The 17,794-nt window shown below is 42.5% G+C and overlaps 1 protein-coding gene across 2 annotated transcripts in view; it reads left to right on the top strand.

Moving 5' to 3' along the window:
• Positions 1–17,224, top strand: part of ninj1.L (ninjurin 1 L homeolog) — a 38,532-nt gene extending 21,308 nt beyond the window's left edge. For both annotated transcript variants that reach the window (XM_018240403.2, XM_018240405.2), the window contains 3 exons: positions 11,645–11,861; positions 15,264–15,442; positions 16,946–17,224. In XM_018240403.2, the coding sequence (XP_018095892.2) occupies positions 11,708–11,861; positions 15,264–15,415 (306 nt within the window). In that variant the 5' untranslated portion in view covers positions 11,645–11,707 and the 3' untranslated portion in view covers positions 15,416–15,442; positions 16,946–17,224. The remainder of the gene's footprint in view (positions 1–11,644; positions 11,862–15,263; positions 15,443–16,945) is intronic.
• Positions 17,225–17,794: the final 570 nt, after the last annotated feature.

The raw sequence follows: 17,794 nt of genomic DNA, 5'->3' as shown, positions 1-17,794 counted from the left end.
GGTTACAGATATATAGAAACATTGGGGTGTCACCCTGCTATAGTTCCAGGGGTACCCAGGGCACAAATAAAAACTCACCCCTAATCTCCCCCTAACTGACCTTCAGGCTGGGTCCCCTTAGCTCATAACAAGGTTACAGATATATAGAAACATTGGGGTGTCACCCTGCTATAGTTCCAGGGGTACCCAGGGTACAAATAAGCACTCACCCCAAATCTCCCCCCTAACTGGCCTTCAGACTGGGCCCCCTTAGCTCATAACAAGGTTACAGATATATAGAAACATTGGGGTGTCACCCTGCTATAGTTCCAGGGGTACCCAGGGCACAAATAAAAACTCACCCCTAATCTCCCCCTAACTGACCTTCAGGCTGGGTCCCCTTAGCTCATAACAAGGTTACAGATATATAGAAACATTGGGGTAACAGTCACCCTGCTATAGTTCCAGGGGTACCCAGGGTACAAATAAACACTCACCCCAAATCTCCCCCCTAACTGACCTTCAGACTGGTTCTCTAGCCATACTTGCTGAGCCCTTCCTTTTTGGCAAGTTGTTAATGTGGGTACAGTTTCAAATGCCAAATATGTCCCTCAAACCCAACAAAACTTAGGAGTCTATTTACATTTATGTAAAAAGTGGAGCAAAACATTACCGGTGATGTTGCTCATAGCAACCAACAAGATATTTGCTTTTGTTTTCTGACTTTTGAAATCAAATTGTTGATTGGTTGCTCTGGTGAACAGGTAATGCTTCACTCCATTTTGTACACAGGATGATAAATAAGCCCCTTGGAATGTTAAACCAGTATCAGTGTTCCATTTGCTGCACTCAATAGGCCGGGTGTTTGTTGGCAGATTATTGGCTGTTACAATCTAATCAGACGGTATCAGTACTAAGTGCTCAGGATAAATCTGTTTCAGTAGCGGGTTATTCTGATGTGAGACTTATGCTACAAACCTTCTTGGGTGGGAAGTAAAAAATGATCACATGACAAGCAGGAAACCCACTTTCCCGTGTGGCCAGGAAATGATCTGTAACTTTTTAGAAATCTTCTGCCAGAGCCAAAAAAAGGAAGGTAAATAATATGAAAACTACAAAAAAAAATAATAATGAAGACCAATTGAAAAGTTACTTAGAAATAGCCATTCTATAACATACTAAAAGTTTTTTAAAACAGTTAGAATTGTTTGTATAATGTAAATGATCAGCTCACTATTCCTTCTGCAAGATCTCCCCTATCTCCCCTGCAGTTCTAGCTGAGGCAGCCATCTTGGATTTCACTGGCTCCTCCTACCTATATCTTCACAGCCAACTGTAGCTCTGAAATCTCACACATGCTCAGTTCAAATTCCTTGTTGCTTGTCAACCCTTCTAAGCTATTTTCAAATCATCCAAACCTGTGTGTTAGTTGCTGTTCAGTAGTGCTGCCCCCTGCTGGAAGTTACTGTGTGCCCTTCATTTGCATAATGACATCACCAGCAGGGGACAAGATAGGGAAATATCCTGATACTTCTAGTGGAGGAGTTTACTAAAGCTAAGCATTCTGGGTAGAATACTCAAAGCAGTGTTACAATCTGAGCATGCTCCTGAAATTTGCATATTAGAGTCTCTGCTATAGTCACAGTATGGCCTCCCTCAGTGAAAGAACCCATTTGACAAAGAAAGGGATTTTTTTAAAACCTGCAGTTTTTTTCCAAAAACTATATATGTAGTTTGATTAAACGTGTTTAGCTTGTACTGGTCAGATTGTTAATATGTGTTTGATTTTGGCTGTGATAGGTGCCCTTTAAAGCTGAACCCATATGGTTAGTATTGCGCTGAACAGAAATCATATTAACACAAGGGCTTTTCCCCAGACTCTATTCCTGTGGCTACTGGGGCAGACCAGACAGATGCCATTTCCCCCATAGATCCCCCAAAAGTCTCCCCAGCAGTATTACTACTATGAACACGTGTTTTGATCATTGAGGGGCCCAAACCCCCGTGTTTTGATCATTGAGGGGCCCAAACCCCCCAGCCACATCGGTACATCACACAGCATGATGGGAAATATTCATAATGACAGAAAATGTCTGCAACAATGTAGCAGCACCTAACTGATGCACAGACCTGCTACATTGTTTCATATGTTAGAACCAGCTGTGCAGGAAGAGGGAGAAAATACCAAAATATTGGAAAGTTGCTTAGAATTATTTTTTTTATTAGGCAAAAACTGTTCTTGGATTTAGTTCCCCTTTAAGCGCCCCCATCCTTTTCCTCTTGCACAATGAATGGGTTTTTTTTCTGTGAAGTCAGGAAAATGAAGGTTTCGTGCCAGGGAGGCTGATAACGTTAATAAATAGGGTGTCTGCTCTTGGGTGTTGTATGACTATAGTTTGCACATACTACAGATATTACAGCATAATATTCCCCAGATGCAGCTCCAGCCCTGCAGAAGAGGCCACTCAGCAATTTATAAATCCCACAAACACTCCCATCCGGAAACATCATGCCCTGAATGAACTCCCTGCAACCCCCTGCAACCCCCTGCTCCTGCCTGTCCCACAGATGTTGCATTATGTCAACTGAAAGCTATTGGCTTCTTTCTCTTGCACCACCCTGAATAATGATCTCAGCTCTGGAGTCAGAATCCACCTTGCAGAGATTTATAAAGGGCAACTATACTTTCATTTTTTATATTTCTGTAATGGAAATATTAAGAGGCCTCTGTATTTGTCCCACAGGTTTCCCAGTATTGTCCTACTTTCCCTTTACACAGCAAATTCACTCTTCACTTTCTCTTCAACAGATGGAAGTGTATATATATATATACTAGACTTCCTATATTTTTATCTTTCTTGTCTGTTAGTAGCATTGGCATCAAACATCATTTGTACTGGCCAGGTGGCACCCTTATGTAGCTACCACCCTAACTGTCTGGGGGGAGTTCCCACAAGGTGCCCTCTCTGGCCCACCCTGGGGCCCATATCCCTAAAGTGCCCTGGCTTCTGGCTCCCAAATGACACTGCAGTGTCTGCCATACACAGTGATTCCCTGCTGTCAGTATGGAAGGGCAGTTCTGTTGCCTCAGCGCAGGGGCCAACAATATATACTGTACTAATGGCTCCATAATAGCAGGGCAACCAAATACAGTGATCACACCACAGGGGGCTCAACTCATTTGCCTGCCACATCCGTAGCTCTCACATATTAATGGAAGTGTCAGGAATAATCCTCTCTGTAGTAAGGAAATGCCAAGAACTAGTGATTAACAAGATGATGAAAATTATGAGTCTTTCACAAGTAGGGGCTAGAGCCAGGAGCATCAAACTAGGGGCCACATCTATCTGGATAATACTCAAGAAATAAGGCCAGGACACATCTCTTTGGATGATACCCAAGAAGTAGGGGCAGGACACATCTCTGTGGATAATACTCAAGAAATAGGGGCAGGACACATCTCTCTGGATAATACTCAAGAAATAGGGGCTGGACAGATCTCTCTGGATAATACTCAAGAAATAGGGGCAGGACACATCTCTCTGGATAATACTCAAGAAATAGGGGCAGGACACATCTCTCTGGATAATACTCAAGAAATAGGGGCAGGACACGTCTCTCTGGATAATACTCAAGAAATAGGGGCAGGACACATCTCTCTAGATAATACTCAAGAAATAGGGGCAGGACACATCTCTCTGGATAATACTCAAGAAATAGGGGCAGGACACATCTCTCTGGATAATACTCAAGAAATAGGGGCAGGACACATCTCTCTGGATAATACTCAAGAAATAGGGGCAGGACACATCTCTCTGGATAATACTCAAGAAATAGGGGCAGGACACGTCTCTCTGGATAATACTCAAGCAATAGGGGCAGGACACATCTCTCTGGATAATACTCAAGAAGTAGGGGCAGGACACATCTCTCTGGATAATACTCAAGAAATAGGGGCAGGACACGTCTCTCTGGATAATACTCAAGCAATAGGGGCAGGACACATCTCTCTGGATAATACTCAAGAAATAGGGGCAGGACACATCTCTCTGGATAATACTCAAGAAATAGGGTCAGGACACGTCTCTCTGGATAATACTCAAGCAATAGGGGCAGGACACATCTCTTTGGATGATACTGAAGAAGTATGGGCAGGACACATCTCTCTGGATAATACTCAAGAAGTAGGGGCAGGACACATCTCTCTGGATAATACTCAAGAAATAGGGGCAGGACACATCTCTTTGGATAATACTCAAGAAATAGGGGCAGGACACATCTCTCTGGATAATCAGGGCCGGATTTACATAGTGGGCACCCCTAGGCTCACTGCTGTTCGACGCCCCTGTCCCCTCCCTTTATTAGTGCAAATTTTCATCATCTGGACTGGAACAATGGGGATTGGCGCAAAGGGAAATTTAAAAAATGATTGTATCTCCGGCGCATCCCCAGTGTTTTTGAACCAATGTGGGTGTGGTTGGGCAGCATGCCGCCCCCCTAAAATCCTGCCACCCTAGACCCGGGCCTAGGTGGCCTTTCCACAAATCCGGGCCTGTGGATAATACTCAAGAAATAAGGCCAGGACACATCTCTCTGGATAATACTCAAGCAATAGTGGCAGGACACATCTCTCTCTGGATAATACTCAAGAAACAGGGACAGGACACATCTCTCTGGATAATACTCAAGAAATAGGGGCAGGACACATCTCTCTGGATAATACTCAAGAAATAGGGGCAGGACACATCTCTCTGGATAATACTCAAGAAATAGGGGCAGGACAGATCTCTCTGGATAATACTCAAGAAATAGGGGCAGGACACATCTCTCTGGATAATACTCAAGAAATAGGGGCAGGACAGATCTCTCTGGATAATACTCAAGAAATAGGGGCAGGACACGTCTCTCTGGATAATACTCAAGAAATAGGGGCAGGACACATCTCTCTGGATAATACTCAAGGAATAAGTCCAGGCACATCTCTCTGGATAATAAATGTGAGCAGAAGGGAAGGGTATATATAATGGGAGATCAGCTGTGATTGGTTCTAACTGGCCATAAGTCTTTGAGTACCATAAACCTCTAAATTGATTTGCTAGTCAGTGGAAAAGCCACTGGCCAATGGGGGCCATGCTAGGTGACCTGAGCATAATTTTGGGCTAATAAATGTACATGGTGGTATTTACTCTGCTCATGCTTCTCTCCGTGTTCCCCATGTACAGAGAAATAATGTAGTTTGGTACTGGCTCTCCTGGGTCTCTCCCCTAGTCACGCTCATGTTATTATCTGCGGGTCTGTATAGTAGTAGCGATTCCCTTGTCTGGTGGAACAACATGGGGAAGGTGCTGATAGGCGAGGGGAGGGCAGCTGAGTCTGGAGCTAAAAATACTCCCACAGGGACAGACAGACTGGTTAATATTTTACACTGGCCTTTACATTATATATACTGTAGCAAGCTGATCCAGGGGCAGAAATGTATATTTTCAGGAACAATTCTGCTGTCTGCGGGGTTAATGGATCCAATTGCAGGTGTATTAGGTTTATTGTACTGCTGCCTCCAGGGGGGACTTATATACACAGTTACCCAAAATCCTGATCATTTTTAGTATTTAATATGTATAAACTTTGGTCATTTCATATTTAAACACTGGCAACAATGCAATGGCATCAAACCACACTCCCCTGGACCAATCCCCTGAAGGTAACACATTAGGATGGCTATGGGCTAACTAAGGTTGTTTCCAGGGAGTAAGGATGTAGCGAACGTCGGAAAAAATGTTCGCGAACATATTCGCGAACTTGCGTCAAAAATGCGAACGGTCCGCGAACGTCGCGAACCCCATAGACTTCAATGGGAAGGCGAATTTTAAAAGCTAGAAAAGACATTTCTGGCCAGAAAAATGATTTTAAAGTTGTTTAAAGGGTGCAACGACCTGGACAGTGGCATGCCAGAGGGGGATCAAGGGCAAAAATGTATCTGAAAAATACATTGTTGACACAGCGCTGCGTTTTGTGCTGTAAAGGGCAGAAATCACACTACGTCACTCAGGTGATGTTTCTGGACACGGAATGTGAAAAAGCTCACACAGCTAGGTGGCACTTGGTTAAAGACTGGGCAAACAATGCCTGCAAGGGCAACGTATACAGTAGTGGATACGGAATATATTATTGCTGCTGTAAAAACATCACTCAGGTGATGTTTACGGACACGGAATTATTATTGTTATTTAGACAGAATGTGAAAAAGCTCACACAGCTAGGTGGCACTTGCATACCTCCCAACTGTCCCTCTTTTGACCACTCAACCCCCTGTCCCTCTTTTGTACTGGAAAGTCCCTCTTTTCTCTGCACTGAACAGCCAGAAAAAAACCAGTTTCTAACTTAATTGGCTTTTGGCAGAGAGCTCAGAACAGCTAACAGGTGCAAATAAGATACTTTGTAACAATTTTGACTCTGGTTGGTGCTGGTGGTGGTGAACTACTAGGAGGAGCAGCACACCAGTCCCACTCCCCAACACAGCTAGACTAATAGCACTGGGCTCTTATAGTAGCAAAGTAAAAAAACAAAAAAGAAAATAAAAGCAGTCCTTACAAGGACTATTGGGTTATTACAGCAGTCAGCAGATGAGAGATCAGAAGCAGTGCCCACAACAGCTACATACAGAGCACTGCAGTAGAAGGTAGATTACTAGCCAGCAAAGCTACCTAACCTAAAATGTCCCTCAAATCCCTGCAGAGTTCTGTCCCTACAATACAGAGCAGTATCAAGTAGATTACTAGCCAGCAAAGTTACTATCAACTGTCCCTCAAATCACTAACAGCTCTCTCCCTACACTAGCTCTTCCAAGCACACACAGGCAGAATGAAAAAACGCTGCAGGGCTTCAGTTTATATATGGAAGGGGAGTGGTCCAGGGGGTGTGGGGGTGGTCCAGGAGGGAGAGCTTCCTGATTGGCTGCCATGTATCTGCTGGTCTGGGGTGAGAGGTAAAAAATAAGCGCCAGCTAAGGCGAACCCAAATTGGCGAACGTCGCACGACGTTCGCGAACATTCGGCGGACGCGAACGGTCGATGTTCGCGCAAATTAGTTCGCGGGCGAACAGTCCGCGACATCCCTACCAGGGAGTCCGACACAATTGTTAAGCAGGAATCAGAAGCCAGGTATTGTAAAGCAAGGACAAATAATTATCCATTCTTGATTTTTCCAGATACAAAGGGAAGCAGAGGGCACACTTTCCCTTTAATCTCCATGTTTGTACACAGTTTGGCTTAGGCCTGCGCAGCAAATATCACTTTGAAATGAAGCTAAAACTGCAAACATTGGTCGTTTCATTGGGATAAGCAAATACCATTTGAATAACCTGTTTCCCATGTGGTTTCTGGTTGAGACCGGCGGTGTATGAGTCTGACCCGGTGATTTCCAGTGGTGTCTGACACCAAAGGGAAAGTAAAACCCAGATTAGTATTTACTCTCACTGTCTGTCCTGTTTAATCTCTGTTGGCTGCACAGGACTGACGGACGTTCATTGGCATTAAATAGATGTGTGAATATACCGGTACATACAGGTACTGAGCCTCTGGTCCAGTAACTGCAATTAATAATTAATACCGGGTCTTTGTTATTTTCCCTGGTTCCTGTTCTAGTTTTCTATTAAACTGGGTCAGCCCGGTCAACCATTGAAGCCACTGGCTGCTCCTTCCCTTTAGTTTGACCATTTAGAATGATACAGGGGCCCTGCCTGGTTGGTTACTTTGATAATGTATATTTTTACCTTTTCACTGGGATGCAACAAATCCACTATTTGATTCAGCCAAATACCGAACCAAATCCAAATCCTAAATTTGCATATGCAAATTAGGGGCAGTAAAGGAAAACATTTTTTTTACTTTCTTGTTTTGTCAGGAAAAGTCACTTGATTTCTCTTCCTGTCCCTAATTTGCATATGCAAAATAGGATTCAAATTTATTCACCAGGCACAAAGATTCGGCCGAATCTAAATCCTGCTGAAAAAGGCCGAATCCTGGCCAAATCCTGAACCGAGTCCTGGATTCAGTGCATCCCAACTGCTAAGTATAACCTACTACTACTCCAGAACAATGAATGATTCAGGCACATTAAGGGCTCTTACAGATAAGCGTTTTTACCTGCGCTCCCCTGCGTTCCGTTTTTCTGCGTTCAGCTGCAGGGGAGCGCAGGGATAGACGCATTACATTTTTTCCAATGGGGCCATACTCACACAGGCGTGTGTAGGCGCCGAACGCAGGAAAAATGCAGCATGTTGCGTCTCAACCTGCGTTCTATCCCTGTGCTCCCCTGTGGCTGCACGCAGAAAAACGGAACGCAGGGGAGCGCAGGTAAAAACGCTCGTCTGTAAGAGCCCTAAGTTACTTGCCACAGAGCTGACAATCTAAATCATTCATCCAAGGAGCACAGAAGCTTCCACTCACACACTGGCCCTGGGAAAAGCAATTGGCCGCTTTCCAATATCACATATCCTGGAAAATGATTGCAAATGAACTTTGGAGCAGATTGATAAACTCATGGCCAGCTTGTTCCACACAATCATTTCAATTTGTACTGGAAATGTATCCAGCCCATTCAGACTATTAAAACGATAATAACTCTGACTTCCTCCCTCTCCTTCAGCCTGTGAATCAGGAGGTGTGTTTATAGTGAAACAATGACCTCTAGATAAACAATCTCCTCCCTTCCCCAGTTGTCTCAGGGTCAAATGATTTAATCACAAACCCAACTGGGCGTGTTGAATAGGGGGATATTCTGCTCTTTATAAGACAAATTTCTGTTCACAGCTGAAGGTGCAATGAGAATATGGAATGTGGGGCAGAGATTTGGGGCTATCAGAGCAATAACTAGAGAGGAAGCAGACCCTGAGGCTGCAGGGGAGCCCAGTAGGTATAGGGGGCCCATGTGGCCCTAATTAAATATACAGGTATATTGGTAAAACAGGTTCATCTCTGGACATTTTGGGGGCCAGTGGCGTAACTAATCTAGCCCAGACCACCGGCCCCACACCAGACTCATACTATATGCACTGCGCATGCTTGTGCCAAATAACCACTGCCCTCCTGCCGGCAATTTACTTTTTTTTTCTGACCCCAAGGGGGTGCAATCGAATCACATGCATCTCCTGCACTGAACAGCCAGAGAAAGATACAAACTTTCTAAAACTTAACTGGCTTTTGCCACAGAGCCTATAATATGTGGCATGTGCATTTAGATACATTTGTAACAATTTATGATAAACAAATATACAACTGTAACTATTTAAGATAAGCAAAGAAGCAACTGTAACTATTTAAGATAAGCAGGTCTCTTGGGGAAACTGTGACTTGCTGATTAAAGGGCAACTTTATTAGCAAAACTGGAATAACACATAAAACCTGACCCTAAAACCCACAGAAATGTGTTCAGACTTTCCATAACCCGCCAAATTTTGTAAAATGAACATGGTAATTAGGGGGTGTGGCCATAAAATGGGCATGGTCAAAAAAATCGTAGAGCCAAATCTTTTTGTCCCTCTTTCTGTTTCCAAAATGTCAGGAGTTATGCATTAGGCATGTAATTATAGGAACATAAATGGTGCATGGCCAACCCTAATGCCATCTCTGCTGGGCGGAGCTTGAGTGTAGGGCCACTCCTCAAACCTCTGGGAAATTTCTGAGAGCCCTTTATATTATGTAGGACATCTGTCTCATGTGAAACAATGGGCTTTACTATCTCCTTCTGGTGTCTCTGGACTTCCCCAGGCACCGAGCTCTTTATTATATCCAGTTACTGGGACCCATTGAGAGGCCCCAACAGAAAGGGCAACAGAGGGTTTATAGTTAATGCTCCAAATATAGAGATGAGGAATGTGAAGGTTCCAGGCACATGGGCAACATGTTTATTATAAGAAGTGTTTTACTGCTACACTAGGGAGGGTGCTACAATGGGCACCCTCCTCTGGCAGCACCCAGATAAGAGCACAGACTTTCCAGGACATAGATCAGCCAAATGGAAAAATCAGAAGAAAATTTCCAAGTTGCAGAACTTTAACTCACAGCCTTTTCAATTCACGGAACAGCTATTACTAAATTGGGGAAACCACCTATTATAGCCTAGAAGTAAATATTGTATTACTACATTTTAAACAAGTGACCACCCACCTGAAGTAATTAAATATTTCTATGTATTTTTACTGATTACTTATTGTGTTTCAGGTTGGCCAGATTTTAAATTGAAGATTTTGAATGTTAAATAAATGGTACACTTTCTAAACAACTTGGTCTTAAAATACACTTTTAATTAATACTTTTACTTTTGCATTATCCTCAATAGGACCTTGGGGATCTAAGGTGTTATTTAGATCAGTGAGAACGTTTTTTTTCCTTAAAGGGATACTGTCATGGGAATTTTTTTTTCTTCAAAATGAATCAGTTAATAGTGCTGCTCCAGCAGAATTCTGCACTGAAATCCATTTTTCAAAAGAGCAAACAGATTTTTTTATATTCAATTTTGAACTCTGACATGGGGCTAGACATATTGCCAATTTCCCAGCTGCCCCAAGTCATGTGACTTGTGCTCTGATAAACTTCAGTCACTCTTTACTGCTGTACTGCAAGTTGGACTGATATCACCCCCCCCCCCAGCAGCCTAACAACAGAACAATAGGAAGGTAACCAGATAGCAGCTCCCTAACACAAGATAACAGCTGCCTGGTAGATCTAAGAACAGCACTCAATAGTAAAATCCAGGTCCCACTGAGACACATTCAGTTACATTGAGAAGGAAAAACAGCAGCCTGCCAGAAAGCATTTCTCTCCTAAAGTGCAGGCACAAGTCACATGACCAGGGGCAGCTGGGAAATTGACAAAATGTCTAGCCCCATGTCAGATTTCAAAATTGAATATAAAAAAATCTGTTTGCTCTTTTGAGAAATGGATTTCAGTGCAGAATTCTGCTGGAGCAGCACTATTAACTGATGTGTTTTGAAAAAAACATGTTTTCCGATGACAGGATCCCTTTAATGCCACATTACCTCAAGTAATCCCTAAACAATAGCCCATTGTCTCATATTACAGGTATGTAACCTATTATCCAGAATGCTTGGGACCTGGGGTTTTCTGGATAATGGATCTCTCCATATTTGGATCTTCACACCTTCAGTCTACTAAAAAAATAAGTTAAACATTAAAACCAATAGGCTGGTTTTGCCTCCAATAAGGATTAATTATATCTTAGTTGGGATCAAGTACAAGCGACTGTTTTATTATTATTACAGAAGAAGGAAATCAATTTTTTAACATTTGGATTATTTGAATGAAATGGAATCTGTGGGAGACGGCCTTCCCATGGTTCAGAGCATTCTGGATAACAGGTCTCCAGATAACAGATTCTATACCTGCATATCACAAATAAAAACCTTCTTAGATATATTTTACAGGTGAAAATGACAAAGGTGCTTTATATTTATCGGTCCTTGAGCCACTGAGCTGTTGTTAATACATACATACTATATACTGTACATGACTTGGACCTTTGAGTCCTACAAATTAAAAATTATTTTAAATCCAATTTGGTGCACTTTCTAGAAGGGTTTCAGAAACGTGTTTAACTAGCAAAGAAGGGCCCTTTTCCATTGCCTAATTCTTTCCTCCTGTTGCAGGTTACAGTCAGGAGGCCACTGAATATCAATCATTATGCCAACAAGAAGAGCGTAGCAGAGAGCATGCTGGATGTGGCCTTGCTAATGGCCAATGCATCACAGATGAAAGCAGTCATTGAGCAGGGGCCCAGCTTCTCATACTTTGTACCACTCCTCGTTCTGATCTCCATTTCCCTCATATTGCAGATCATTGTGGGAATTCTACTCATCTTCATAGGTTAGTCCCTGCTCTCCATATAGAGTAAGAGTCCTCGGGGGTGGGTCTTTATCTTTTCCTTCATTGGTTAGTATCTTCTCTCAATGTAAATTAAAAGTCCTCGGGGTGGGTCTTTATCTTATCCTTCATTGGTTAGTATCTTCTCTCAATGTAAATTAACAGTCCTCGGGTGGGTTTTTTCTTTTCCTTCATTGGTTAGTATCTTCTCTCAATGTAAATTAACCGTCCTCGGGGTGGGTCTTTATCTTATCCTTCATTGGTTAGTATCTTCTCTCAATGTAAATTAACCGTCCTCGGGGTGGGTCTTTATCTTATCCTTCATTGGTTAGTATCTTCTCTCAATGTAAATTAAAAGTCCTCGGGGTGGGTCTTTATCTTTTCCTTCATTCTTTAGTAACTTCTCTCAATGTAAATTAACAGTCCTTGGGGGTGGGTTTTTATCTTTACCTTGATTGGTTAGTATCTTCTCTCAATGTAAATTAACAGTCCTCAGGGGTGGGTCTTTATCTTTACCTTCATTGGTTAGTATCTTCTCTCAATGTAAATTAAAAGTCCTCGGGGGTGGGTCTTTATCTTTTCCTTCATTCTTTAGTAATTTCTCTCAATGTAAATTAACAGTCCTTGGGGGTGGGTTTTTATCTTTACCTTGATTGGTTAGTATCTTCTCTCAATGTAAATTAACAGTCCTCAGGGGTGGGTCTTTATCTTTACCTTCATTGGTTAGTATCTTCTCTCAATGTAAATTAAAAGTCCTCGGGGGTGGGTCTTTATCTTTTCCTTCATTCTTTAGTAATTTCTCTCAATGTAAATTAACAGTCCTTGGGGGTGGGTTTTTATCTTTACCTTCATTGGTTAGTATCTTCTCTCAATGTAAATTAACAGTCCTCGGGGGTGGGTTTTTATCTTTACCTTCATTGGTTAGTATCTTCTCTCAATGTAAATTAACAGTCCTCGGGGGTGGGTCTTTATCTTTTCCTTCATTGGTTAGTATCTTCTCTCAATGTAAATTAACAGTCCTCAGGGGTGGGTCTTTATCTTTTCCTTCATTGGTTAGTAACTTCTCTCAATGTAAATTAACAGTCCTAGGGGGTGGGTCTTTATCTTATCCTTCATTGGTAAATATCTTCTCTCAATGTAAATTAACAGTCCTCGGGGGTGGGTCTTTATCTTATTCTTCATTGGTAAATACTGTATCTTCTCTCAATGTAAATTAACAGTCCTCAGGGTGGCTCTTTATCTTTTCCTTCATTGGTTAGTATCTTCTCTCAATGTAAATTAACAGTCCTCAGGGGTGGGTCTTTATCTTATTCTTCATTGGTTAGTATCTTCTCTCAATGTAAATTAACAGTCCTCAGGGGTGGGTCTTTATCTTATTCTTCATTGGTTAGTATCTTCTCTCAATGTAAATTAACAGTCCTCGGGTGGGTCTTTATCTTTTCCTACATTGGTAAATATCTTCTCTCAATGTAAATTAACAGTCCTCGGGGGTGGGTCTTTACCACACACACATAACAATGTGTCTCTGATTTTTCAAATTTTCCTCTCTTTGAGTGTGGAAAGATGCTCCTTCTTCTTATTTAATTTTCTTCCTTTATATCAGTATAATTATAGCCTTAGTACTGTATTTTTCTAATTATTAGGGAACTGCAGTAGAGTGTCAGAAAGTATGAGCTGGGTTGGTGCCACGTGATCCCCATTGACTTTCCTAAGAATTATCTTTTTTTACTTTTACTGGTATCTGCCCATTCTACAGAATGGTGCTCAGCTAGGGGTGTGTCTCTATCTTCCCAGTGTGAAATAGACGTGACTTGCTTTAAAGGGCAACTAGAGCTGTATGCATAGTTATGCATAAACAAGAAAATGCAATTTCTTGAATGTCTGGTTGCCAGGGTTATTTCAGATTTATATGAGAGCAAGTCAGTGCCGGTGCTGGACATAACCCAACCCAAACCCCCCTTCCCAAAAAACACACTCATTACTGTGTCCATGACGTTAATGGCAGCTCTCATGGTTAATAAGTGTTTGCAAGGACTCCTCCTAGGGATTGCTACAGTCCCTTAGCTCATATTTGGTTTCCTAGAGAGGGGTCTGGCCGGTGCTAGAAGTGCCGAGTCTTTTATAGGCCACTGGAGAGACACCCAAGTCTATTCCTACACCCATCAGTCAGAATTGCTCCTGCCGGCAGCTCTGTTCAGCTTAGAATGAACTGGGTGTCTCTGTACTTGCTGTGGATAGAAGTGCCTATAAATAAAGAGAAAGGGTGAGATGTGTATAATCTGGATTAGGGGTACAAATTTTCTCAAAAAATCATTCAGTGAGGAGCTGAACCCCATTATGTCAAACTGTGGGGCGAGCAGAGGGATTGGAGCAGTGTGTGTGGAAGGGCACAGCCCGAAGGTGAGTTTGGGTTAGAATTAGGTTGAATGACTTATTAGAAGTTTCCTGAGACATCCACATGGAATTGTCCTTGTTCAGAATCAGAGTGATCCGGCCTCTCTCCTAAATAGTTAAGTGAGAAACATGAGAGCCAACAATAGGGGACACTGGGCTCCGCTAACCTACTGTTCTCGTATTGGCAGGTGCTATTGTTATTGCTCACCCACTAGGCATGAATGGAAGTGACTCATGAGTCAGTAATACAGTGACTTCTCTAACCCATTGAGTGCCAACAGATCTCTGAACATTTTGTGCTCGTTCACTTTAGGGCCATTTCCTTGGGAAGAAAGAAAACGTTGTGTTTACTTTAGTATAACGTGTGTAATTCCACATGATATAGAGAAATACGTCAGAAATATCATTTTTAGTTGTCCGTATTTTGTCCATATTCTCTTGGTCACTAAGATAAAACTTTGTAAATTCAAATTCCAGGGCTTTTCTAAGCAGTTTACCACTTGAAGCATACTTTCAATAGCAGCTGTGTAATGAGCTAACTAACCCAACAACAATCGTACAAAGAGCTAACTAACCCAACATCAGCTTTATAATGAGCTAACTAACCCAACAACAATCGTACAAAGGGCTAACTAACCCAACATCAGCTTTATAATGAGGTAACTAACCCAAAGGCAGCCATATAATGAGCTAACTAATAGTGATGGGCGAATTTATTCGCCAGGTGTGAATTCGCCGGCGCCGTTTCGCTAATTTTTCGCCGTTTCGCGAAATTCGCAAATTTTTCAGCGAAGCGAAACGGCGCAAATTCGCCCATCACTACTAACTAACCCAACGGCAGCCATACAATGAGTAACTAACCCAACGGCACCGTATAACGAGCTAACTAACCCAATGGCAGAAATAAAATGGTCTAACTAACCCAACGATGGCCATATAATGGTCTAACTAATCCACTAGAAGTATTATCATGAGAGAACTAACCCAAGTTAATGTTCTGTTGTTTTGCAGTGAAATATGATCTGAACAATCCGGCCAAGCATTACATACTGGACATCCTGGAAAATACAGCCACGGGCCTGGTCTTTATTATAGTGGTCATTAATGTTCTGATCACGGCGTTTGGAGTTCAGAAACCTGCAGGGACCTCACCTTATGTATAAGAGACCCCACTGCCCCCTCCTGCAATGGTAACTATGGTGCTTTATAGTGCCCAATGCTTCCTAACAACTGGACTCACTCTGCAGCCAAGAGTAATAATGGGCTAATTCTGATACCAAACACCAGCAATGTGGTCTCCTGCTGCTTCATCCCAGTATTCTAGGATATTGGGTCGGGGATATTGTTCTTGAGATATTGGGTTGGGGATATTGTTTATGGGATATTGGGTCGGGATATAGTTCTTGGGATATTGGGTCAGGGATATTGTTCTTGAGATATTGGGTTGGGGATATTGGGTCGGGATATAGTTCTTGGGATATTGGGTCAGGGATATTGTTCTTGAGATATTGGGTTGGGGATATTGGGTCGGGATATAGTTCTTGGGATATTGGGTCGGGGATATTGTTCTTGAGATATTGGGTTGGGGATATTGTTTATGGGATATTGGGTCGGGATATAGTTCTTGGGATATTGGGTCAGGGATATTGTTCTTGAGATATTGGGTTGGGGATATTGGGTCGGGATATAGTTCTTGGGATATTGGGTCGGGGATATTGTTCTTGAGATATTGGGTTGGGGATATTATTTATGGGATATTGGGTCGGGATATAGTTCTTGGGATATTGGGTCAGGGATATTGTTCTTGAGATATTGGGTTGGGGATATTGTTTATGGGATATTGGGTCGGGATATAGTTCTTGGGATATTGGGTCGGGGACATTGTTCTTGGGATATTGAAAAGGCTCTCAATTGGCACTGGGTACCTTTCCTAAGAACAATATCCCAGACCCAATATCCCAAGAACAATATCCCAGACCCAATATCCCAAGAACAATATCCCAGAACCAATATCCCCTACCCAAGATCCCAAGGATAATATCCAGATCCAATATCCCAGGAACAATATTCCTGACCTAATATCCCAAGAACAATATCCCCGACAATCCTGGCCCAATATCCCAAGAACAATATCCCTGACCCATATTGGGTCAGGGATATTGTTCATTGGATATTGGTTCGGAGATATTGTTCTTGGGATATTGGGTCAGGGATTTTGTTTCTGGGATACTGTCCAACATAGATGTTGTTGGGGGTGCAGCTTTATAAAAAATGGAGCAGCCTGTGAAATGTTGAGTAAAGATGGAAATTCAGTTTAATGAGCTTCTGCTGGGTGATTGGCATCAGGCATATTGTTCCCTGTCTGCACTACTCCAACCATTGCTGCCTTATTATAAAGTAGATGCTGATTGGCTGTGCCTGTGAGTGGCGGGTGTGCTGACCTGTCACTCACTTCCCCTGAAAGGCAAAGGATTCTCTGCAGCAAATTGTGAAACAGCAAATGATTTAGTATTTTGCAACATTTCCATAGTTATAGAATTCAGAATTAAGTGTCACTTATTTGCACCATAGTGACTTGCAGTATGGCAGCTTCACTTTTCTTTAAATAGAGAGAAATAAGAAAACATAAATCAGTATTCTCCCCAGTAACATTGATATTCTCATTATATTCTCTCTTTCTTCTCTCTGCTCAGGTGTGGGGGGCACATGAAGGAATAGAAGGAATATATATATAATATACAAGAGCCAGTAACATGAAGACCAAATCCTAATCACTTCCAACCACTGCCCCGGGACATCTCTGTGTGTGACATTATTGGTCCAATCATGGGGCTCCCAGTTTGGGGGTGCTGTCTGCAAATGACCATCTGGGACTCCCTGGAAAATATTCACCTCTTCTCATTCTCAGGAATTTACCCCCCCCCCCAATGGATGGTCGTACAACACAGATATTTAGGGAATAATGGACCAGACACACGACAATCACTGGAACTGGCTCAGTCACATACAGACTGTTTAACCCATTCCCTGCTGCCACATTCCCTGTGAGCCCCCACCAATCACTGTGTTACCTACTGACATCTGCCTGATACTCGGGGTCATTGGCTGATAGGAACTAGGGATGCACTGAATACACTATTTTGGATTCGGCCGAACCCCCAAATGCTTCAAATATCGAACCGAATCCTAATTTGCATATGCAAATTCGGTGCATCCCTAGATACAACAACTGGGGGTCAATGTCTGATTAACCCTTGTGGTTCCGTGTGCCTCCCTATTACCCACAACAAAACGTTGGGAAGGTAATTACACTGGGTCCCTAGAGTCTTGATCTTCCCCATGTGGGGGGACCAGGGCTGATTTATTGGGAAATGTCACTGTTTTTGCTGTTGTGGCCTCTGATAGTAGAAGCAAAACCTATAGAAGCTCTGTGAGTATCTGAGGGGTGAGTAGATTCTGTATTAGGGCTGTACAGGGCATCTCTCTGTAGCTGAACTATAACTCACAGACCTTCGCTCTAATACCATTAATGTGTTTTTAGA

Source organism: Xenopus laevis, chromosome 4L (assembly GCF_017654675.1).
Source record: "Xenopus laevis strain J_2021 chromosome 4L, Xenopus_laevis_v10.1, whole genome shotgun sequence".
In the NCBI taxonomy this organism is placed as follows: Eukaryota; Metazoa; Chordata; class Amphibia; order Anura; family Pipidae; genus Xenopus; species Xenopus laevis.
Note: the sequence above shows the minus strand (reverse complement) of the source record. Positions and strands in the feature narration are given on the sequence as shown.